Here is a 25,659-nt window from a genome sequence, read left to right on the forward strand (position 1 = left end):
ACAGGCAATTATTTCTACTGACTTTGATGTCACCTGTCCTTTCCTTCTTGCGCCACTATGATGTTGACTTTTGTGGTTATTACATGCAAAACAAAGGACATTTAGTTCTCAAAGACAATTCTTCCAAAATAAATTAACTTATTTTGCGTTGGTGTTCCTTCCATGATAATAAAAAGGTCTCTATCTGCCACCAGAGCTCAGTTTTGTTGTGGCGAAGAAGGCCATAGCAAATTATCATATCATAGTCAGACTTTCATCTATCCATGTACAGAAGACAATTGATGCAGAAAATGGAAAGTATGGTACATTAAACAATGACTCTTGTATTCTTGGTCTGTAAATACAGCAACCAAGTTACGAGAAAGATTAGAAGATAAAGGAAACACGTTAATTGGGGAAAAAACAGAGAAAGAAAGACAAGGAGAGTCAAACAGAAAGAAAGTGCTCTGAGGTCACCGCTGCTTTACCACAGCTTTCCATTTCATTCAGGCCTTTCTACTGATCCAGGCCTGTCAACGCTCCACTGTGAGGTGAAACACCCTTGCTATTTTCTGTAAGTTCTTGGCTTCAGTTATTAAATTGAGCTGTGTCATCTCGCTGAGAAGGAAAAATGTCCGCCACCCCCACCACAGACACGTACACTATCCAAGTTCATTGTAATGTCAGAGGACTCGGACAGACACACAATGGACTGTGTCATGTCTGCTTTGCTTGGCCTTTATTTACTCTGACCTAAACTTAGTCTTTGAGCATGTGAACCAGCTGTGGTAGAAACCTTTTCTCCTCTATTTCCTCCTTGTTGTTCTTTTCATGCTCATCCTTTGATTTCTCCATCAACCATTCTTCCATGATTTCTCCAAACCTAATTCCTTCACTAATGCATCATGTCTTTTTTATATCTCCCTTCATCTCACTCTCTTCCAACCTGCTTTCACCTCCCTGCTGTTTCTCTACGTTTGCCAGAGCCTATTGGAGAAGGCCATGTGGTTTAGAGGCCTGAGAGACAGATGATGGCGGTTTGGATGTGTTTCCACCGCTGGTCAGGCAGTTCGGAAAGCATCATGCTGGGGTGGCAAGTGAAATGTGCTGAGAAATGAGTCATGTTGTCTGAGCTGTGTGTGTTACTCTGGCTGTGTGTCTTGTTCATGTGAAGGAAGGACACCCTGCTGTGTTTGTTTCAGTTTAACTCACTGTTGAAAGGAAAATGTATTAGCTTCAGGTCGGATGGAGATGCAGATAGTTATAGTTAAAAGGACCAGTTCACCCCAAATAACACAGAAACATGTTAAAACATACCAGTTATTGGAGTCATTTGTGCAACTCAAAACACTAACAATGACATTTAGAAAACTATTCTATTCTATTGGGGCCACAGAAGAACAAGAACATTGTAATAGGAAACTAGCCGTTTTTGTGTTTAAAGCAACATTTGCATTAGGTAATTTGGATTTAAATGAATCATTACGAATCATAGCAAAACAAAGGCAGAGCATAATGTGAAATCAGGGAAAACAAGCCGAGAAAAGACCTCTGAAGACTTGCCCCTGCTGCCTTTCTTTGACTCTCAGACCTGTGACTCACAGTTGAGGAATTATGCACGAGGCTGCATGGGACCAAAAGGAACACAGGACTCCAGCTGCGATGAAGACAAAAAGAAATACACACACTCACAGCGCTCCACTACAAGCTTCGCTGGATTCCCCTTCATCATCCCTTCATCGCATCATTCCTCTCACGCTCTCCCAAGGTCTCTTTCTTTTGTGGTGAACCATCAATAGAGTTTGAAAGGCTGTGAGGATGGGGGAGACCACAAACCTCCCTCTTCATCACTTGCATCGATCTTGTCATTTCCCAGATGGCGATCTTTTCAAGTGACACCCCAAAAGTGTTCAGATCAGACCCCCATCCTCTTTAAAAGGAGGTTGTCTACCTTCAATCTCAGGGGAGAAAACATTTAGACTCTTCTAACATAACAAAATAACAAAGGAACTCCTCCAGTGTTGGTAACGTATCATAGAAAAAACAATTCTGATGGGTTTCACAGAGCGAGGCATCGGGGCAAGTCTCTTCGGTGAACCCTGAAATGTTCAGTGATCAGCCGCATCTTAATTTGAGGGCATTTGGTTTTATAGCCTCGTGTCATGCTCCTCCTCGAACATGGTGATCCTCTGCAGCCAAAGTAAACTCGTCCAGCACTTTAAAAACCAGATATCCCCGATCAGGAAATTAAACCTGACGGGGGAGGTCAGGCAAGGGAAAATATGACCATAGGAAAGTGGTTCTGATGACCTGAGACTTTCTATTTTCTCTGCATGTATTGTTTTTCTTTGTTTCCCCTTGATTTTGTCTATTTTCCTATTCTTATTCAGACTTCTGACATTGGTAGTTTTTTTCCTTTCTTTTTATAATCCTAACAGTACTTTTATGGCCAATATTATGTGATCTTTTAAATCATGTCCTTGCTCTTTGAAGTTCCTTACGATGATAACTGTGACCATTTGAAAACAAAAACCAAGTAATTTAACAATATGAGAACATGTGGATCTATATTTCAGAAACGTGTGGTCTCTGAGTTTTCTTTGTCTTCCACTTTTATTTCCATTTATCTATATTCAATAATGTTCAAATCTGAACTATACAGTTCAAAGCAGATGCTGGATGAAAATCAAAGACAACACTTAAGGACTGAGCCTGGAACTACTCATTCCTGTCCTATTTATCATTTTGAAAATGTATTAAGAAAGTGCACCTAAACAGAGGAGGTAGAAGTAAATATGGGAAATTGATCATTCAATTTGAAAAAAGCTAGGAGGGTCTTTTATGGCTCAGGCTCGATTTTCACCTTGGATCTTATAAAAAAAAAAAAAACAGACGGAGGAAATAGAAAAACAAAGAAGAGAAGAAAAAAAAAAGTTAGTGATGATTCACGGGTTGGTGAATGTAAAGCAACAGCTGGATCCTGATTCCTCACCTACTGACTCAATACGTAACAACATGCTAAAGCGGTAAACAAAAAAACAATACAGTTCATTGTCCTTATCCAAAGTGGTGTGCACGAAAATGTTTCTTTGCTGTACTAATGTACATTTAAAATACTTGATTATGTCCATTGCTCAATATTTACAGTGTGACATCCAGTTGTAAACATGAAGCCTTATAACTGAAATCGCAGCCAAGAGGCTTAGCAGTCACGTAGCAAGTGGAATTAATCATAAAAACATTACTGACATCCCTCTTCAGAATGACCTAATGAATGCAACAGTGTAACACTGTAAATCCCAAGCTGGTCTGCCTCTCACAGTTTCCACCTATGCGTAGCCATTTAAATCTCCATTTAGATGGATGAACGCAAAAATTCCTTGTTTTCTGTTTTGCACTTCTGAAATGTCAATTCAAATAGGCCATTTAATACTGAGCATTTACTTGTTTCAATGGGCTGTTTGTGCGGTAACCATCGAAACCAAACAATCTGAGAACACGTCGGCTTTCTGGCGTTGGAGGGGCATGTCAGCCCACGCAGTCTGCCAGACACTCGTCGCCTCATAAGAGTGTCCTTGATAGCAACACCTCCGTGGTTCATATCTGAAGCATTGCCTCAGCTCAGCCAACGCTGTGCCAGCTGCAGCCTGATGACCTCACCTCTTCAGACGTCAATCCTCCCTCACTGTGGGGTCCATGGATCCATGCAGCACACTCACAGTTGATATTCATGTCCTATGGGTGGAAGTGTGAAAGAAAAGAGGGTAGATGCAGTGTCCTTTAGTAGATCTGCTTGATCTCCTGGTGTTACTCTTTTGGAAGTTGGATGCTTTCCCACTGCTGAGCCAACACCATGGATACAAAACCCACCCAACCCGTCGAACCAAAGAATTCCCCTCAGATATCTTTTGTTGATATGGCATGTAGACTGCCATTACTTTAACACATAACTTGAAAGTGAAAACGGATTGCAAGTGAAGCGTTGAGTGATGCCACTGAAGATTTATTGCTATGTTTTATCAGCATGGGAAATGTGTTCCACTCTATTAATTTCATCAAACCTTAGAATTATCTGGAAATAAAATATGTTGGTCCCTGCTTATGAATGCAGACTTGGCCCATTCAGCAGTGTTGTAAATAATGTTTTATCATTTCTGCCAGTCAGTACGTCATGTAGTTTCTTGTAGGGAAATGCAACTGGAGTCTATCACTTGTAATCCGAACAGAAGGGGGGGAAGCTTCAGATACTAGTAATTCAGTTATCACTCCTTTTGAAAAATCATGGCCCAAAATGCAATGTGTTTTTCGAAACATTTGATAGTTTGTACCCTTGAGTTATGATGTGATGAGGATTTTATCTTTGTACCAGAGGGAGGAGGCCAGAATGAGCTGTATCCCATTCCTAATGTGAATACCTGCCAAATGTACAAATCCAAATATTCACACACACACACCTTAAAATGGAAATACGAGTGCAGTATATGAATTTTTTTTTTAACTGCAGAGATTAGTGTTTTCTGCACATAAAGGGTACAGCAGTTAGCAGGATATCATGTAACATGAAATTGAATATCTTGAATCTCAATACAATTCGATCATCAAACGACTGTGAAGCCAAAGTCATTATATTTCCCAGCTTAATGTCATTCTTTTAGTATTTAAGTTAAATGTGTCTTGGCATTCCCTTTTTTTCCAGTTTCCTTTCAAACATTCCCACTCAGAAATAATGAAACTTTATACACTGGATATTCTGTGGAAAGGAAAATTCATACTTTTCAGCATAAACGACTGCATTCCTCAACACTTGGGTGTTGGATGGCGGAACACTTATCTGACTCTTTCTCTCATGGGTATTGTCTTTCAGGTCTGGATCGGGAGAGAGAGTGTGGTCGCCAACAGTTAGTGAAGATGGCAAGACAAGCCCTTACATGGAGCCCGACTCACAGGTAAACACTGTTTACTTTGGATTTATAAAAACACAAGTAACAATGGTTGCTCTACATTTCTATTCACACCCACTTGGATGCTATCAAAACCCATGTGCTTTTTTTGTGCTGAGTTTCAGTGCTCGGATGAAAACATGTTAAATTACTCACCAGACCAAAGAAAGACACAGAAAGAACCTGCACATTAGTTAAGATGGTGACGTCTTTCGTTGGATTTGTCACTTTTTTTTAATAGGTTTGATTGTCTCTTGCCTTGTGGGGAGACACATCAGGTAAAATATATATTTGAAACATACAGAGATGGGTTGCTGGTTCTGGTTGTGATTGTAGAAGGTCAGTTGTGATATATTATATTTAAAGTTAGGATTAAGGTTAGGGTTGGTTAGGGTTAGGTCCTATGAACAGGATCTTACACTGTAACTATTCATGAAATATCAGCTACAGCAAATTATTTGATTATATTCTACGTGTTTTACTAAGCTAAGCATGTTTTATGCTGCTCAAAAGCATATCTACTAACCAACCAGTTTCAAGCGCTAGGTAGCTTCTTGTGTTGCACACATTTCACTGGTTTGATTTATTGTGAACATGGTTTCAAGCCTTCAAAATCTACTGCTTTGTGTAAGGGTCCTTTTGCTTCGTACTGAATCAGCCACGAGAGGATCAATCAGATCATGGGTCATAACTTTAAAGTGCAGGTCTGTGCCTGGGTGTGAGACTCAAGTCGTCTCAATCTGTTTATACCACAAACAGAATCCATGGAAACAGCCACAACACTGGATCCTTAAATTGCATGTACGCTATTATTCACATGATATAAATGAGATAATGCGTCCCACTGTTCACTGGAATGGTTTTGAAATAGTATCTTGATTGTTCTTCAATCGTACGAGCTGCCAAATGGACGTCAAAGGCATGATGATCTTTCCCAAGTTTTCCAGTGCTGGCAAGCCAACAGGTTTTTTGAGCACAGAGAGAATAGGAGGTGTGTGTGTGTGTGAGAAGACTTTGTGACTGAAACAGACAAACAATGAGCATATTGTGGCTCCGACATGCGGGTGTCCATTTGTCATGTATTGTATTGTGGAAGTTGTGAAGTCTGGACTGATGTGTCTCTCAGCCCTCTCTGTGGCAGGGTCTCCTTGTCTGAAAAAGGGTGGAACAGACACACAAAGAGCTAAGTGAAATCCATCTGTCCACTCATCAATGGGAGTTTTGATGTCTTGCTTACAGGAAAATATTGTTTTCAGTGGCAGAGATGAAAGTCAAAGAAGCTTTAGCATATGTAATTCATCTTTGTTGTTGTGGCTGTGAGAGTAGAGTAGAATTCCCATCAAATGATATTTCACTCGCACACTATTGTATATTTTGTACTATATGTGACCTGCTCTATCGAAATCAGTCGCATTGACCCGAAGACACATTTTGAGTTGTATACACTGCTGGAAAGAGGATATTCCTAGCTTTCTAATGATATCAGGATTGTTTTTGTACTCCAAATATTAAGCGAAATATGTCACATTATATAATGACTGTCACCGAGTCATCATTTTGAGAAAAAGGCCTTCAAAGTTTTCTCTTCTCTGGAATCCATCGATCTGATTGATTATTAGCAAATGATCAAAATAGTCCGGAGGGTAGATATTTTCGTTTGGATTACTGGTCTGGGGGAAGCTTGCGAGTGTGTGTGTGCGAGTGTGTGTGTGCGAGTGTGTGTGTATACGTGTGTGTAGTTTTGCGTTTTGCGTTTGTTTCCCGGGGGAAACCCTCACGAGAAACACCGGCTGTTGTTATGCCTGCTGTGACGTTAAGTTACTCCGTTCTCCGCTTGTAATTATGCCGTTACAAGCTTCAAAGTTGTATTTATCATCTGAATTTGCCGAAACAAGTTTAATATTCTGAAAGCCAAGACTTTGTTTTAATTGAAATCAGATGAAAACAAACTGTAACGGACCCTGCCGTGTTATTTATGATTACTCTACGCTTACATTCATAATGTCAGCCGGAGGGAGGGGGAGCGGCGCTGCGGAAGAGCAGATTGCCTGTCATCTTCCCTTTACAAGCTTAAAGAATGTATTTATCGTGTGAGTTTGGAAATAAAAGTTTCATATTCTGAAAGCCAAGACTTTGTTTGTTTAAAATCAAACAAAACACCCGAACCCCGAAAAAATAGTTTTTTATGCAAATCCACGTTTATTTTGAAATGAGCCGTTGCGACTTCCGACTGATTTCGATAGAGCGGGTCACATATACAGTAGCCACAGAAATGACACGTTTCCTATTGTGATTAAAAGAAGTACAAACTAACCCGATAACATGTTACCAACAATTAGAATTGAATAAAATATTTTCTCGGCTACCCAGAAACGAAAAAGAGAAGAAGATGTGTGTAATTTGAGCTATAAACTCATATGTGGATACATTTAACAGTAACTCTGCTCTAGTCTTCATCTCATAATCTCAACACCAGCTCTGGTCTTGTTTTGATTAACACAAGAAAATAACAAACTTGTGAGAGAGATTAACCATCAGCACAACTATTTATAAGAATACTGAAGTGCATGACTGGAGGACTTTTTTGTTCGGGTGTGCTAGAGGAGTAATTCTGTCTCTCAGGCACTTTTCTCTAGGTCTGGTCTACTGTATCTCTGTAACATCTTATCCAGTCCTTCCTTCTCCCTCATTGAACCTTCAAAATGTTCCCTAAAGTCTCTTTTAATGAAACAAACCTGGACAACTGGAAACCGCAGAGTCAGAGCCACTTTATCGCCACGCTCAGGTGGATTCTTCTGTGCATGAAGAGAGGAAACATCCGCTCCCCGGGGTCGCATAAAAGACCAAGGCTCTCTTTTTCTTTATCTACTCCGACACATAACAATGCCAATTGTTCCTCAATGGAAACAATATATGCACCGGGGCCTCTCTCACGCCAGATGAACCATCTCCAAACTGAACTATGTGAAACAGTTGGCCCACAGTGACTTCATGATGAGCCAGTTTTGGGCAGTTATGGTGGCCTGAAGGTTTGTTCGTCCGTCATCCACTCTCTGATTCAATATGCTTCGGCTAACAGGGTGAGAACTGAGTCACACCAGGGCTTGTAGCTATAAAGAAAACAATTCTACTTGAAAATGACCACAAATTGTTTTTGGCCTACACAGGCATTTATTGGTGTTTTTCGTCTCTAGATTGACCCCATTAACTAAGAACATTGCAATATTTTTCTACATCAGAATGCTACTACTAGAGCCCAATAAGCAGCTCCTGAGTAGCAACGAACCCAATGACGCCAGTCTTCAGGACATTCTCTTTTTTTATCATTTCCCTTTACATGTTTTATTCATTGACTGACTGGAAATTCCAGTCTCACTTGTGGGAATAAGCTTCTGAGCAGGAAGTGTCACATGGAAGCTATGAGGTGTTTCCTTTCACCTCAGGAACAGGGTAGACTCTAATAAAAGACTGAGGGAACTGCATACATTACAAGTGTATGACTCTATGACTTGACTTGAAGCAAGTGTTTTTGCTTTTGGGTGTTCAACGTTTTGGGGTATTCAGTGCAACTGTATGATGTGTTTCCAAAGAACTTTCCTCATGTCTTTGAGCACAGACTACTGGATGTGACACACAACTTTCCTGAAATAGAAATAATTTGATAACGCAGGGTGGGAGGTTGAGATAATGATGATGTGTCGCACAGTAAGTAAAAAAGTAAGGGTATGTGTTGGTTCTGCATCACTTCTTTGGCTGTGAGAGTTGTGTCAAGGCCTTGTTAAGTAGCCCCTGACCTCATCTGATTCTGATTGTTCATCTGATATTTTCCTCAGCGGCATTAAAGTGTTAGCGGAATTATTACTTCAAGATGGAAGTTACATCAGTTTTTGCGAGATGACCGTGAGGAAATAATGTCTCGTGGCTTCAACACATATACTGCCGAAACCTTCATAATCTCATCACCTCATCGTCTTAAATTGGAACTTTTTCCGATGAGAAAGACCGATTTGGAAAGAAAATGCCTCTATGCCTTGTGAATGGTTATCTCATTGTACATCTTTCTGTCTTAGTCCCGGAGCAGTTTTATTCAGAAGTAAAATGATACCACCACTTACTGTCATTTCAGGTTTTCTAAGAAATTCCTTCCATTTAATTAAATGGCAGTTTCAAGTAGGTAGGAATGGCCTTTTGGTCCAATTTAAGACCAAACTGCATTTTTTGTTTGTTTATCAGAATGCCATTCATTTCCGCTACCCTATTATTAAAGTGATAGCTATTGTGGTGGAGCACTATGGCCCTGTGGAAAGAATGAGGCCTCACAATGCGGAAGCTAAGAGGTCTGGATCACACCAGATGTAGCCCCGGAGCTGGCAGCTCAAGGCAAATTCTGGAAGCTAGCTTTAATACGAGCTGACAGATGGAGTCCTTGCATGACTTATTGACCGTAATTCCTTCACTGCTTGGAATTACATTTTACTTCAGATAAAAAATGTGTGCATGATACAAAATAGTTTTATGAATAGAACAAGGCAGTTACTTTCCAATATCTGTCATTGAGAATAATTTGCCTTTTTTAAAAACACAAAATAGTGCAAAGTTGTAAACCTTCGTAATTTTCTAAGATGCATATTTATGAATAGGAATGATCAATAGTGAATAAGGCCAGTTAGAACGATAGAGTTTGTACAAAACTGGATAAACACCATAAAGACCATTAATACAAAAACAATATGGGGCCATTAAAGAGTATACTCATTGGTTGCAAAAATATGTTTACTAGGTCCACTGCTTCTCAACCCCCTGCCAGGGAATCTCATACTCGTCATTCACACAGCAGGCCTTTAGATCACAGACCTCTGACCCCACTTATTTGGTTGTTTGTGTTCACTAATCAGCCAGTAATCCCCAGAAATGTCCAAATCAGTCTTTTGGTTTTCCTAATGGAGCCCTCTCTGCTCTGCTTGGCTGTCAGCATGCTGAGGAGGGGACGGGGTCATTGAGAGCAACTCTGCTTGGGTAAGAAAGACCAAAATACTGCAGCCATCCAGACTCAGTCAGAGTTTGATGGTTAAAAAAAGAAAATACTGAGTTTTTTTGGGACTGAGACTGGGAAATTCCAAAACAAAGAAAGTTATTTTAGTGTATTGCTGTTGCACCATCCACTTTTATTTAACCTTATTCTGCCAGACTATAAAGTCTTCAAAGTAACACAGATGTCTTAAATAAACTGCGTGAACTTATTGGTCTTATCACCAATAAACTTATTGCTGATAGTTAATAAACTTAAACATTGAATTTTGATCAAAAGTAGGATGTCTTTTTATTATGTATCTGTAATTGGAGACATCTTACCAAATTTAATTCAACCCAGAAGTGACTTTGTACGATCAACATGGAAGTAAAAGTTTCTAAACAGCTGCCGGAAATTGATCAAATGCATGACATTTAAATTGATTCAAATGCTAAATCCTTTGCGCCTTAAGCATTTGTTTTCTCTCAGACATGCTCATGGCCCGAAGCCCAACAACTCTACCATTTTCCGGTCTTTCTCCCCCAACCCCCCCACGTCAGCTCTCTGCTACCTCCTCTCTAGCCTGTTTGTCTGTCCCTCCAGAGAGGCACCCAGGGCCAGGCCCAGGGAGCCATAAAGGGCTGGTTTGTGTTTGGTTAGTGGTGCAGAGCGCCATGTGAAAAGCTTAATTTCGAAGGTCCAGGGGGATTAAACCATGCAGGAGGCAGAAAAGAAGGAGGTGCTGTGCATGTGTGTGTGTGTGTTATCATGAATTTGTGTTTGTGTGTTCTCGCTTAAAGACAGGCATATGATTTCAATTAGGTTCCTCCACCTTTTTTCCCCTCCCCAGCCCCTCCTCCTCTGGTGTGTTGGTGTAAGCCTCCCTAACCAATCTGTGGTTAAACTTAAACTGTAGTCTTCTCCTATTCAAGCTCTTATTAATCAGGGTAACATTCAGTCAGGTTGATAAAAGGAGGGACGTGGTGCCTCTTGGTTGAATGCACCCTAATAAACATTATGCAGTTTGTAAGGGCTTACACAGAGATGAATGAACATGCATGCAGAAGCAAACTTTCTTTCTCTTTTCTGTCTTTCTTTCGTTCTCGGACATCGGTCATCCTGAACCATTAGCCATGCTTGGTTACCGTTGTAAAACAGGTCAGTGAAATCGGATGACTGCCAGAATGTGCTTATAGACAACGCCGGTTCCCATAAGCAGTTTTTGTGTTTGGATCTCATTCCTCTCCTTTACTTTTTTTTTTTCTACCTTTCAAAGTTTCTTTTCATCCAAGCCAGGAGGAATGCAGTCAAGATTTGGGAGAAAATGAAAGAGTAACCATGCTCAAGAGAGAGAAATTAGAAAATAGATGATCTCACAGATGGTCTTTTTCAACCGTTATTGAGTCTCTGTTGGACATAAAACTGCAGCTGGCAGCTGCTCATATTAACTCTAAACTGTTTTGACTACATTGGTAAAACACGATAAGGTTTCCAGGGGGATTAGGGTAATAAGGCATTCACTAAATGAACATGACTGTCACCTTAAACCAAAATCTCAATTAAACCTATATGTAGTCCAGCAGTGAAAAGGTTGAATTCATCTTTTTAATGAGTAAGTTGGCTTACAGCTGATTTTTGTTAGAAAAAGGAATCCAAGCCACCATACCTTTAGACCAACATGAAAGCACTTACAGGTCCTGAATGTTACCAAACTGGCATTTTTATAAGGCAAGCACCAGATGTGCTGCCTTATAAATCTGCCATCCACCCAGAGCAAATATCTTTGCAACAGGCATGTGAGGCCAGAGAAAGTGTTGAGAAAAAAAGACAAAAGGAATGGTTAGGGAGGGGGGTTCAGCTGAAACGGAAGTATTCACAATGTCAAGCAGGAGTGTGAGGGTGAGAATTGTAAAACATATACTTACTGCTGACAACAGGGAAATCTACCCGGAGAAGCATTTTTAAGGGGTCCATTGGCCTTCAAGGTATTCACATATAACTTTTCCTCTGAGTGCTGCCTGTGTTCTTTCTTATTTGTTTTTCAAACCTGGACCCTATTTTCCCATGTTTTTGTGTCTAAGTGACTAATGAGGACAACAATCTTTGAAATTGGTCAATTATTGGGGCAATTGCTCACCGTTAATGTACGCTCATTAGTAGTGTTTGCTTTGGCCACTGACGAGCCTGTGTTTGACAAAATATGGAAATCACAAGCGGTGACAGGAAAACAACAGTGAAGACCTGAATGAAAGAATGAAAGTTGGAGGAAACAGTTCTAGGAGGAGATTTTTTTGTTAGGGTACAGAAAGCTTAGTTTAGTGTCTTAAAGATCATAACTGATTATTAAACTGATTTCAACAGTGTGTACAGGGGTAGAGAAAAGTGTTGTATTCCTCTCTGAAGTCCTTACCATAAAGAGAAAATAGAGTCCAGGTTATAAAACACTGAAGTCAATGTCTATATTGTTCTGCCTCAACTAAATCAAGGGTCTGTTTGTTCAGATTTTTGAGCACATAAGTGACAAAATTGTGATTTGGGGCAATGTAAATAAAATGAGCTTCATTGCTCCATCAGGAAAATGTCCCGTCTTGTCAATAAAGCAAGACAGGAATGTTTTTCTTACCCTTTTATCACCTTATATGTTAGCGTGCAATTACCTGTCCTCCTTCGCATGTCATGTTTGTACAGATTAGGAGTCATAAATGAAATGTCTTTACTGTCAAGCCACTGCATGCGGTGTAATATAATACGGGGATTTTTCCTCCGCTTGCTCCTTTATTCTTAGGACAGACATGAATAAGCTCGCCTTACAGTCTTACGGTTATTGTTCTGATTGTTATCTGCAGATTTAGCCCTTGTCTGAATATGACAAATTAATAATGGGTTTTCATTAAAACTAAAAACACTGAAGAACTTCACCCTTCCATATCGGGTATGTTCTCAGGAAAATGAAAGACGTCAGATTAATCAAGTTATGAAATAAAAGATAGTTAGGTTCAAAAGGGCACTTTAAAGAAAGCAGGAGGAAACATTAATATCCATTGGCAGAAATGTTCTTTTATAGGAAAAATGTAGAGGATTTGAAATAATCATTAAAGTGTAAGTCGCAGTCCCAAACAAACTGTGCTTCTAATCCACCTTAAATCGTCCTTGAACTCTTCTATAGCATGGCTGGGATTATTAATCAGTAGATGTTAATGTCCTGAGAGTTTTTCTTGGAGCTGCATTTTGCAACAGTGGAATCAAGATTTTTAAAGCACTGTCAATGTAATCAGGTAATGCTCATTAATATAACTTTGATATGATCAAATGGCCTAATTCTTTCTATATTCAGAAAAAGAAAGAGGTCGAGGGAACCTTTGATTAAAGTCACATGAGGTCCACCATCTGTGCAAATAGAGCTAAAGATAACGAGTAGGATCTGGTTGGGCCGTGTGGTGAGCACCAGGCTTCAGAGTGTCTGGTTTACTTGGAGAGAGCCACAGAGAGCTGGGTGTTTCTGACATCCAGCCCAAACAGGGTTTGGCTCTGGAAGAAAAGCTGCATTGAGCGCTGACTCCCCACTGCTTCTACGAAGTCTAACCATCAATAGCTATCTGCTAGCATTTTGTTCAGAGGGTTTCTGGACTTATCTATCTTCACTGTCCGAGGTTTTGGGCCGAGTAGGAAGAAGTGGTTTTACATTTCTCTCAAGTTCTCTGTCTTAACTGCAGGAGGCAGGGCAATGACAGACATTTTGTGTCCAATATGTGGGCTTATTGGTGTAGGAGGACTGAAAGGTAGTGATTACAGAAGACCTGGGTGTTTGTGTGTGTCAGTACATGTGTGTGCGTGTGGTCCGACCAAGGACAGGATGACATCCAGCAGACCCATCTGTTGAAATGACAGGGGTCCTTTCTGGAGAAGCTGTGAACCTCCACCTCCTGTGGTTAGGATACTTGAGCTCAAAACACACTCTTTCTCTCTCTCACACACACACACACACACACACACACACACACACACACACACACACACACACACACACACACACACACACACACACACACACACACACACACACACACACACACACACACACACACACACACACACACACACACAGACCAGTGGCTCACAGTTAAAGCAGTCTGACTGTCTCCAATCCTACTGCATTGCCTAACTTATAAACAAGTCACTCTCTCATCTAAGATGTTTATAGTCTGAAGTTATGATAATGTGCAGCCCTGTTTATTCTTTCAAAACTGCAGGCTATCTCTGAAATTCAAAGCACTATCAGAGGTGGTGACATCACTGCGAGCCATGCAATAAAAGTCTTATCTGTGAAGTTCAGTCTCTGAAACGGTAAAGCCAGGCTGGCAGTGAGTGTTATCACTATAGTGTGCTGATAACTGTGGTAAACACTGAGGCTCAGTGATGTCACTGTGCAGTTTGTGCAAATGCATGAAAAGGGCGTTGACCTCAGCATAAACACACTGAGTATACAGTGGCGTAAGTGTAGGTGTCTGCATCTGTCCTGAATTAGTGCAGATTCTTCCAAACAGCTCCAGCAGAGCATCTATGTGGCAAGAATATAGAAACTTTAAGTAGCATGTCAAAAAGATGATATGTTAATCTTTCTGAGCTCTGTCTGCTTCTATAAACTGTTCAAGAAGCAGCTAAACTACATTTTTTTATTTACACCACAGAATTTAATTTGTTTTGACAAAATCATCTGCATGAAATCTATTACAAGCTTTGTGTTAATAAGCCTTACCATGAGAAAAGGAAAAACAGAAATGAAGTGGAAAAAGCCTTTTCCCTCAACCCTCACCACTGCAAAGCCTCATTTAGGAACTACCACTATATTCGCCTTTGAAGATTTGTGGTTTTTCAGCACCACTGGGCTTGTTTTCTCTGTTGACTTTCATTTCCTCAACCTAAACATAATGAGGCATTCTGTTATGGGCCCATTACCCTTTTTTCTTTTTTTCTAACATTAGTAATTACATCTATGATGCTCTTTCACTTTTACCATTGTATCCATGTGTGCTTGGTTTTAAAGGATTTCAATACCACTAACAGCTTTATCGAGTCTTTTGAATAAGTGTTGTTCTTTTTCTTCCTTTGTAGAATTTCCGTCCCATCACCAGCGGATATGGTGGTCCCAGTCTCAAGTCTTCATACACCCCTGAACCCCAGTACCCTCCTTCCCCCCAGTACCCTCCTTCCCCCCAGTACTCTCCTGCTCCCCAGTACCCGCCTGCTCCCCAGTACCCTCCTGCTCCCCAGTACACTCAAGCCCCACAGTCCCCACTGGCTCCTCCCCCTGCACCGGCTCCACAGCCCCCCCACCTGAACAACGGGCACTCCAAATCCAACAACGGCTACAGCTACGGATACGGGAAAGGAAACGAACGCGCTCAGTTCAACAACCCAGCAGGACTTTATCAAAACGGCAGCAATGGAGAAAGAATTCTGCCAAGCAAGATGGGAGGCCTTAACCTCAGCGCCTCACAAAGGTGAGGGGATCCAATTGTGCTGCAAGGGGGAGAAAGAGAACAAAATATAAAGAAATGGGTTGTTGCATATCCAGGACTAGTATATACTAACTGTAGGGTTTGGAAAAGAAAGTTCTTAAATGGATTTAAGTATCGAAAAGATAGAATAATTCAAATATAGTACCACACACTTTTTGTTATTGCCAATAATGGACCTGTCATCATAAGAAGACTTAATGTAATGTCTTTGCTGTAATCTAGAGAAACCACATCTTCAACAAATTCATATATTTTATAATTGGAAACAGTGAATAGTATCCATGTAGTGATTGGAAACAGTGAAAATCTTTTAATAGACACTCAGTTTGTGTAAAAGAAATAAGAACATTGTTACTGGGGGTTAGGTGCCTGCTTCTTAAACCCATTAACCTTTACATTGTTAAAGCATCAATTATGAGTATTCATGTGCTCTCTACCATAACAGATATAAACACACTTTGTATCTCTTTAGACTCACGTGCACAGGTGGTCCTGTGGACTGGAGAAACACTTTGTCGTGGTGCACCACTAGAGCAGGCTGTAAATCTGTGTGTTAATTCTCAGAGTGAACATCTTCTCCAGAACTCAGCGCTCCCCAGGACTGGATTTTTTAACTTCCTAGTCCCTGACACACGTGCAGTACAAACAAACACAGTTTAAAACCATTTTATCTCTGCTCAATGCCCCCTGTCAATCATGTTTTCTAATTATTTTGGTACACAATGTCTCTGCATTCTCCTGACTTTCTTTCTCCTTTCTGTCTCTCACTCACTCAGTCAAATGTTCACCAGTTTGGTCTTTCTCTCTCTCACACACACACACACACACACACACACACACACACACACACACACACACACACACACACACACACACACACACACACACACACACGCTCAGACTGCATTGATCCCTTCCCTCCTGGAGTGGAGACAATCGTGCAGTAGAGTGTGACAGAATTGGAACACATCCGTCAGCATCCCTGCTCCTCTCCCAGAGGCTTGAATGTATCACATGAATGGGATCCGTCCTGTTAGCTCTAGGAAAACGTGATGGGTGATTGAACATGCAGATCCATAGCACAGGGCTTTTGTGATTAAGACTTCATGCCTGTGGAATCACACGCAGATTATAACGTGTACTCTTTGGTTTTCCCCTCCGAGCGTCCACCTCTGCTGTCTCAGCGTGTCGAGTTTCTTTTTCTGCCTCCGGTGGTCTGGGTATTGTCATCTATTGTTTTTTCTGTTAAGGCCACTTTGGCTCCTTTCATTCTTTCCTTGCTCAAACATCACATCAGGACATCACATGATAAAAGACACAAAACAGTGGCCATATGTAATACAATAAACAAACGAAAATACATATCACCCTAACATCAGCACATTCACTTGTTGTCAGAACATCGAACCTTGTTTTCTTTCTAAATTGATGTATTTTGTCTTTTAATCACCATTCATTAGATAGCAGAAGAATAATATCTCTCCTCCCTTGTGTCTTTCAGCCCGGAGCCTCCCTCACAATCCCCTGTGAGCCGCAATGGTTTCGACCCGCAGTCAGACGTCTACAAGATGCTGCAGGACTATGAAGAGCCCGTCTCTGCACCCAAACAGTCCGGCTCCTTCAAATACCTCCAGGGAATCCTGGAGGCTGAGGATGGAGGTAGGGATATCTGATGGTGTGTGTGTGTGTGTGTGTGTGTGTGTGTGTGTGTGTGTGTGTGTGTGTGTGTGTGTGTGTGTGTGTGTGTGTGTGTGTGTGTGTGTGTGTGTGTGTGTGTGTGTGTGTGTGTGTGTGTGTGTGTGTGTGTGTGTGTGTGTGTGTGTGTGTGTGTGTGTGTGTGTGTGTGTGTGTGTGTGTGTGTGTGTGTGTGTGTGTGTGTGTGTGTGTGTGTGTGTGTGTGTGTGTGTGTGTGTGTGTGTGTGTGTGTGTCATAATGTGAAGCTACTTTTCCATGAACTGAAAAATGAATTCGGCCAATGCTGTGGTGAAATGCTGACAGAAGCACACCTATTGAACTGATTGTAAAAAGGTTATAAGGGCATACATGTGAAAGCTATAGGGCTGTGCCTAACACTTATTTCGTTTTTATAGATCCATCTGAATTATTTCCTCATGCTGTTGATTTATCTTGGCATCTATGAAATATCAGAGTACAACATACTTCTCACACACTGCCAAAAGTGAGAAAGCGTAATTTGTGAAGAACAGTTCACCAACCAAATCAGTAGTTCTCAAATATTGTATTCCCGCTAATTTGCAATCAGCATATCAGCTATTTTCACTTTGATAGACGTTGCTGCTCCACAGTCAAACGACTATACTGTTAAACTGACTGAGACTGTTGAGCTAGTATTTATTAAGATGGCTTTAACATTGTGAGCATCTGGTTTACCCGCGTGCATCTAGAAATCCTCACAAAATACTTTGTTATTTATAAACTTATCAAGGTGAAAGTTTGAGTGTAAATATTTTCTCCTATGCAAACAAGAGTCGTGATTCCAGCCAAAAGGAACATCTTGCCTCGCTCGGGCAGTTCCTCTCTCTCTGTTTTGATCTGCTCTGTCTTACTGGCATAGTTTTCCTTTTATAGAAAGACACTAGACAGGGAGGTTAGGGGAAAGAGGGATAAGTGAGAGAGGCAGAAAAGGAGAGATGGAGGGAGCTGGAGAAAGATGAATCGCTTTAAATAGCTCACTTACGGGTGAGCAGGGGGGGAGTTTTGGTTTACTGCAAAAACAACTTCAGAAAGGACAATAAAGTGAGAAATATAGTTTTCCTGTTTGCCTTTTGACCGCTCAACATTCCAGCTTTTGAGCACGAGTCATGTGATGCTGACAGCAGCAGAGGAGGGCTAATCCCCCAAAGTAAAACAGTTTTTTCAGGTTCTGCGTTTACCCCCACAGCATGGCAAACGTTGTTTAAGTCGTATGTATAATCCGAGTGTTGGTATGTTAAAGCGGAAATAGCCTGGACCTCAAAGAAGTGGGCTCTTGACCTTTTAGCATGGATTTTCTATGATTAATGTTACTTTTTTAAACCTCAGAAACATGTCCGCTATGAGAAGTATTAATGCCTTAATATACATATTTTTTCATACTCTATAGACCCTCCAGAAAAACGCGGGCTAAATTCCTTGATTATGTGATTAAACATGCAGGGTTTTTATGTGATTTTATGCGGTGAAATTGCGGGAAGTTGCGAAATATGCGGAAAGTTGCGAAATATGCTAAATATGCGGGGAAAAAGAATAACAATTTTTTAAAATATTGGGCTGTCTTATTTATTCTCTCTCACACACAACCTGCCACTAACGTTAAACCCCTTTACTATTCAATTAAACACATTCAATGTTTATTCATTGTAAAAGCAATTGGGCTTTTTTAATCACACACACACACCCCCCCCACACACGCACACACACACACTTCTCCGCCTCATTCTGTTTTCATTTACTCGTTCGTTATCTGCAGCTTCAATCTTGTAGGCTACTCACTTCGTTTCTTGTAGCCCTCGAAAGGGTTTTGGAGGTTGATGCCTCGGTGAACGTGAGTTGTTTGGCTTTCTTGTTCGCAGCAGCAGAAAGCATTTTCGAATGTTTGAATGAATCAAAGTGGGTCGTCACCGTCGATTTTCTCTTATGCTCCAACACACAGTTGCACGGGGTGCAGAATAGTTTCCCCCCACTTTTTGCCCGGTCTTTAGTAGAAATGTTCGTCGGTAAATGAGATGGATTAGATTTTTTCATCTTGGTGTTTTCTCTATCGTGTGAGCTCCACACGTTCACTCTATACAGTGTTGTTTACATTCTGTGATGCGCGAGCTGATGACGTCACGTCAAGACGAGTTAAAAAACATTTTTCTCAACTTTGTGTGGAAAAATGCGGGGATTATGCGGCCTTTTGATAAATATGCGGCCTTTTAAAAATCTGCGTCATTTTGCTGATTATGCGGTAAATTCTGCGATCGCAGAATCGCGTTTTTCTGGAGGGTCTAACTGTATACTCCTCTATGTTAACTCTTAACTCTTAGTTAAATTGGAGAACCCCCTTCTTTACATTGAATGTCAAACCATCCAAAACCCACATCAGTGATTCTCTGGCTTAACTGATGTGGGTTTTGGATGCCAATACTGGTACAGATGTGTTTTGTTAGAGGACCTAATGATGGCTAATCCCTTTGTGTTTTTATGAAACAAAACAACAACAACACGCAGTAAATTTGTCCTCCTGAAAACATACTTACATACAAAAAACCATATGAAATAGAATTCAAGCCGAATACACAGTGGTCTTTTCTCTCTTTAAAAACTGTGTATCACACCCTTGATATAACACTTTTTGAAAATTGACCAAATTGTTGAACTGATAATGTATAACCGATTGATACGTCTATTGGTTGACTGAAGCAGGGGCTGTGTTTCCCCTTAGACTAATATTCTCTCAGGGCCAGAATAAAAACTTCCTGCTCAGTTATCACTTTGCTTGGTCTACGTTTGATGTGAGGGCAGACCGGATTATCTACAGCACAAGAAGCAACGCTGCCTGCTCCTGAAGTGAGGCCTGGAGCAGAGCCAGAACATACTGTTTCCTTAATTTAGCACTTACCATTACACTCAAAGTAATGAGAGAGAAGGAGAGGTAAAGAAAGAGACCGACTCCAATGACAGACGGAGGGGGTTGGAGGGGGAGAGACACCGCTGATGGATTAATTTAAAAGGAACCCTTTTCCGTCTGCTGTCGGTGGTCTTTCAGCTTTGGGAGACTGACAGGATGATTGACAGGTTAAGCCCTTGATGAAACAGTGAGACACCTCAGGTTTACATTTGGGATCTTTTTAAAAGCTGTCTGTCTGTCACTTGATGTATGGCTGAGTCATTTAATCTGTGTGAGAGTGTTAAATAAAGTCTCTCTCTTGGTTATTATGAAGTCAAATTTACAGTTGATCATGTCCAGCAAAAGTCAAATCATCCTGTTGTTGAATGCATACCTTGCCGTCAGGCTTTTAAATCACAGTAGTGCTTCCTCTTTTGAAGGTGAAAGCCCCTGTAGAGGCCATGTTGACTTTCAGGGGGCTTTTAAAGTTAAAGCAAACAAGAGTGTCAGTTTACCCAGAATTCCTCAGGCTCTGCCATGATTGGATTGCAATGTGGATGGAAAAGGTGCAGTGAAAGTTAAATACTAGATTTAAGTTGGATGGTTGGAGCAAAAGAACGTTGTACTTATTGTGCCATTATTAGGGTCTGTTTTTTCCATAATGTCATGGTATTACTTACTTTATATAGGCTTACAATACAAATAAGCCTTTACAGATATGATCGAATTTAAGTGGTTTCCAATTGAATGTGAATATTTGGGATTTCTCTGCTGCCAACAGGATTTTATAATTTCCATGCGAGTTGAATTTAAGGGGAGTACAGACTGGAGACGTGATGGGGGAATGTTCCTCTAACAACTGGAAAGAGAAATAAACAAAATTCCTGTGACTTCTCTTAAACGTCACTTGTTCCTTGAACTGCAAGCCTATTTGTTTAAAGGAACTCCTGAATAATATCACAGTTTCTACTCTTCTTTCATTTTGTATTACCAGATGAGTGGCTTAACAGTTTGCCGTGGTTATTTTTCCAGCAGATGGCTTGTCACAACAGTATGAAAGATGCTCTAAATACCCAGTTTTAGTAAACGCAAATTACTCAGGAGGGAAGCAGGCTGTGTCCTTTTTTTAGAATAAGACCTCTACTTACTAGGATATCCTTCAGCATCACTTCAATGCACAGCGGGAAATGATATACTTCCAATAGACTCGTCCAATGATTGGATTATAACATGTATACTGGGAATCTTCACATCCAGTAATGTTTGCCACTTTTATCTTACTTTGCTTCATATGTATATTTGATCAGAATTGTCTGTATTTGTGACCAAAGATAAACATCACATCTGTCACGTCCCCCCTTCAAACACTCTGAGTTATTCAATTCTGGATGGGAAGTTCCAAGGAAAAGTAGGGGGAGCATTCCAGGCAGATCGTTATTCCACAGGGATCAAGACAGAGCTGAAAAGATACAAGATTTAAAGCCCAAGCAAGACTTCTGGTCCACTGGGGGTAAACATGTGATGCCAGTGGTGAGGGGCTTAACTCTTCACTGTCTGGTAGAGCAGATTGGTTCTTTAGAAAGCACTAGAGCCAGTGTCCAGTGTCTTTACTCATATATATATATATATTATAAATGCGCTTCCAGTGCCCAAAGTGAAGCCACTTTTTTTATTTGTTTGAACGAAAGCTGAAAACGTTGAAGTACTGGTGTGAAACAAGCAATAGGAAAGGGTCATTCTTAGGTTTGTTCAATATATGCTTCAAATTGAATATCAAACGTATCTACGGTAATTCATTTTTATTTCAACACTTTCTCTTCTGATTATACTTGTTTTCTCACTTACTGCTTGTTTGACCCCAGTGTTTATAAGTGTGTCTCTCTGACACATTTGATCTGACATGTAGTCTTGATAAAAACCCTTTTTAAATCCCACGGTGACACACAACGCGAGTATATGTGCAGCGTAATCAAGAACAGATCCAGGTTGTTTATTATTTTACTTTCTCAAAAAGTAAATACAATATCCCACCATAGCTGTCTGAAATGATATTATTACAGCTGTCTTTTGACACTGTGACTCTCTTTGCATCACATTCCCTGAGGCTTCCTCCTCTGCATTTGACAGGTTTGAGTTAGGATGAGGGCTGTTTTACAGTATGTCTGGGTGATATTAGTCACAGCGTAGCAGTCACAGCGTAGCAGACACATTGTGCCGTGAATGTTGCTTGGGGTGAGAAATGTGTTGTAATCGCCCAACGTGTCACTGTCTGTCAAATAAAAATATCTGTCTGCGTTTGGAACGTATACACAGGCCCTACGTAGACTGGCTATTTAATAATGTAGGAGCAAGATTAAACAAGCGCTCATTCATTCTGCTTTCTGTATCTATGCCTGACTTTGGTGTGAAGATTTTTTATTAGTCAACCTTTCTGTGAGAATGTCATGAGTGTGCTGCACATAAAAGGTTTTCCATTGGAGTGCATAATTAGGTAATAGAGACATTAATCCCAGGAATAACATACCCAGCTATGTCAGCTCTTAAACGCACCATGGCACAGTCAGAGGCTAACTGTTACTGAGAGATGGAAAGTGCTTTAAATCAGGTGCCAGATGCAAAGTAATTAGACTGGTGTGCAGTGTAAAGTGACTTCAGCCTGTTTAAGCCTCCGCTGGCACATCGGGAAAGAAGAAATCTTATAGTGTATTAGTACATATTGGAGTAGCGGAGTATGCAGTATTAAGTATGTCCCTTTCATGCATTCCAGTCTGGCATAACTCAACGAATGATGATTTAATTTGATGGCTCAGTCTAAATATCTAATTGCCATACATGTAAATGCAGAAGCCCCTGTCTACTACCAGAATATCAGCTGTAATTGCTTAGAATAGTTTTAAAAATAACCTTTTTTGAAAGGTTTTGTAACATAACATAAGCCTTGGTGCAGCTGGTTGAGTTGGTGTGTAGAAAGCATCTCATCACTAATTCCTATCTAAATATAGAGATATATTTTTTGAATTAGGAAGAAAGTGTTCTCAAGGTGTTATCTTTTACGAGATGTTCTGTTCACTAACTGTTCTTAGGTCAGCTCGAATCACCTTGTGTCGTTCACGGTTCTCCTGTGATTGTAGCATATCGGTGTGATGGTTTAAGATTGACTCTGTAACATGGGATTTTTTTTTCCTGCTGGTTGTTTAGTTAGGTTGAATAGGAAATACTACTCCAGAGTCTTGAATTTAGCACACAGGAAAGAGCGAGAATACACCGAGGTCAAAGAGCGGGGAAGGTGGACGCGAGAAAGACAACAATTATATTCAGTAACTGTAACAGCTGAAAAAAAGGGAACACCTTCTTATGAGTTAACACCAAGCTGCAACCTCCAGGACTTTCAGGTGCTGTCAATGCAGGCGGGTCCACTTAAAAAAAAGTCCAATTGATTAATTTGTTATCTCAGTAAACCTTTTCCTAACAGATAGTTTTAAGTCTTTTCAAATACAACACAATGTTCATTCAGTAAGTTATTGTCTTATTTAGAGTAAAATAGATGATAAAGCAGGATATACTTCAGTTGTTATTATCAGTGTTTATAATTTGTAGTTTTTCCGTTGAAGAATTTCTTGCCAGTCAAAACGCCAAATGCAAGGCTTCAAAATGGTTATCCACAAACCAATGGATGACCTCAGGATGACTAACTTAACTTCTTATACACAGTCTATGATTGAAACAGACTCACAGACTTATATTTGATAAGTATAGCATTTTCACATCTTTGAATCATATACATTTTGACACCACCATGAAGATGAATTGCCTTGTATATTGTAATCTTTATTGGATATTACATTGCGTGCCAAAGGTTGTATTTGATGGAATCTGAAAGTGAAAGCATGAAACATGTATGTTTCATGCTTTCACTTTCAGATTCCATCATTCCACACAATGGAGAGGCTAAGGAAGAGGACAAGTGACATCCTGTTTGGGAAAGCAAGCAACAAAGTTAATGAGATATGTGATCCCTACTGACAGAAACACTAAGGCCATCGGCTAGAAAAAGAATAAGTAAACAGCTAAGAGCAAGAGAGGTTCAAAGCTGGATGAAAATGGAAGGAGACAGACATGAGTTCAACACTTAATGGAACTTTGAATGGGCCTTTGTACTGTATAAAAACGAGTTAATTTAAAATAATATGTAAAGAGATTGTAACAGTTACAGCGCAAACAACCTCAATCGCTGCGGTCGGGTTATTCATCTGTTTAAAAAGGTCTGGGATATGTGGAGACTTCTTAAAGTCACATAGGCCTGATTAATTGCTACAGAGTAACACATTATAAATACAGTTCCAACTGTTTTAATCAATGTTACGTCTCAAATAATGTATTTATTTATTAAGCAACCCTATAATAACTGACTTGCTGTACACCATCCCTTGCTTGTTGTTGCCAGATGGTCACTAAGGTGATCTTCATATCATAATTAGCCTACTACAGACCTGACAACAACCATGCTTTTGTCTTACTACCTGAAACTGTTAGGGAAATTCCTCCAGGTTACAAACACAAAGACATGCTTTCATGACTCTGTAAGGCTTTTCCCCTTGAATTACACAGGGTTACCAAAGGCCCTCATAGGAAATGTGATGTCAGCACCTGACACCCTCATAAATGTACATTTGTAGCAACCGTGTCCAAAGTTCCTGTGTTTATTCTCTGCTGGTTTTTTCTAGGTGTTTCCCCAACAGACAGAATGAGAAACCTAAAGTCACCTATCATGTCTCCAATCCCTAAACTGGGAAGCCCCATCCCGAGCCCCATGTCCGGTCTTCAGAAGCTGCCCCAGTGCACACGCTGCTGTAACGGCATTGTGTAAGTATATAGTATAGAACAGTCCATACAATTAGCATGTGGTTGTGAGTTATTGGTGATATACTGTAACCACTTTAAAAACATGTGGAAGACCACTCAAGGCATACAAAATGTTTATTTTATAAATGTTCCACTTTTGCTTTTAATTTCAACACTCTGACATTTACAGACATATAGTATTAGTTTTAAATGTTTAATTGTAGGGTGGTTTGTATCACAGCATAACATTGTATGGTTTAAAAATGTTGGGTGCAGTGGTTTATAATTACAGACTAGTGAAGATACCTTTAATAAATACATTAAAATATGGATGATTTATTATCAGATTCGCTCTTTTAATCACCATCTGGTAATTATATGTCTGTGTGTGGTTGTATCACTCTTCCTTTCATTCTAACATTTCAAAGTTGAACAACTCGAAGGGAGTGAAGTTTCCTCCGTGACTCTTAAACAAAAAAGTAAACTTGCACAGGTCGACTTGCAGCAACAGGCCTTTCACAAGAAAACATATTCCCATTTGTAATGTTAACGATTAAGCCAAGCCATCCTCCACACCCTTTCCCACACACAAACATGTACACACAAGCTTACACTAAACATCGAACACAAGCACACACGCTTTTCTGCCAAAGTAACCACATGCACCGGTAATCCCCCTTCTATTAAGCAGCTCCAGGTAAACACTGATGTCATCGGCTTACTTTACGTGTTAACAAGAGGGCATTGTAGGAGCTTGCAAGGCACAAAAAGGCTGT

General features: G+C 40.3%; 1 protein-coding gene across 1 annotated transcript in view; it reads left to right on the forward strand.

Moving 5' to 3' along the window:
* Window positions 1-25,659, forward strand: part of pdlim4 (PDZ and LIM domain 4) — a 42,494-nt gene that overhangs the window by 13,377 nt on the left and 3,458 nt on the right. Inside the window, exons 3-6 of the mRNA XM_010790839.1 lie at window positions 4,844-4,925; window positions 15,043-15,431; window positions 16,951-17,108; window positions 24,766-24,904. Of these exons, the coding sequence (XP_010789141.1) occupies window positions 4,844-4,925; window positions 15,043-15,431; window positions 16,951-17,108; window positions 24,766-24,904 (768 nt within the window). The remainder of the gene's footprint in view (window positions 1-4,843; window positions 4,926-15,042; window positions 15,432-16,950; window positions 17,109-24,765; window positions 24,905-25,659) is intronic.

Source organism: Notothenia coriiceps, unplaced genomic scaffold (genome assembly GCF_000735185.1).
Source record: "Notothenia coriiceps isolate Sejong01 unplaced genomic scaffold, NC01 NC01_scaffold00001471, whole genome shotgun sequence".
Classification (NCBI taxonomy): domain Eukaryota; kingdom Metazoa; phylum Chordata; class Actinopteri; order Perciformes; family Nototheniidae; genus Notothenia; species Notothenia coriiceps.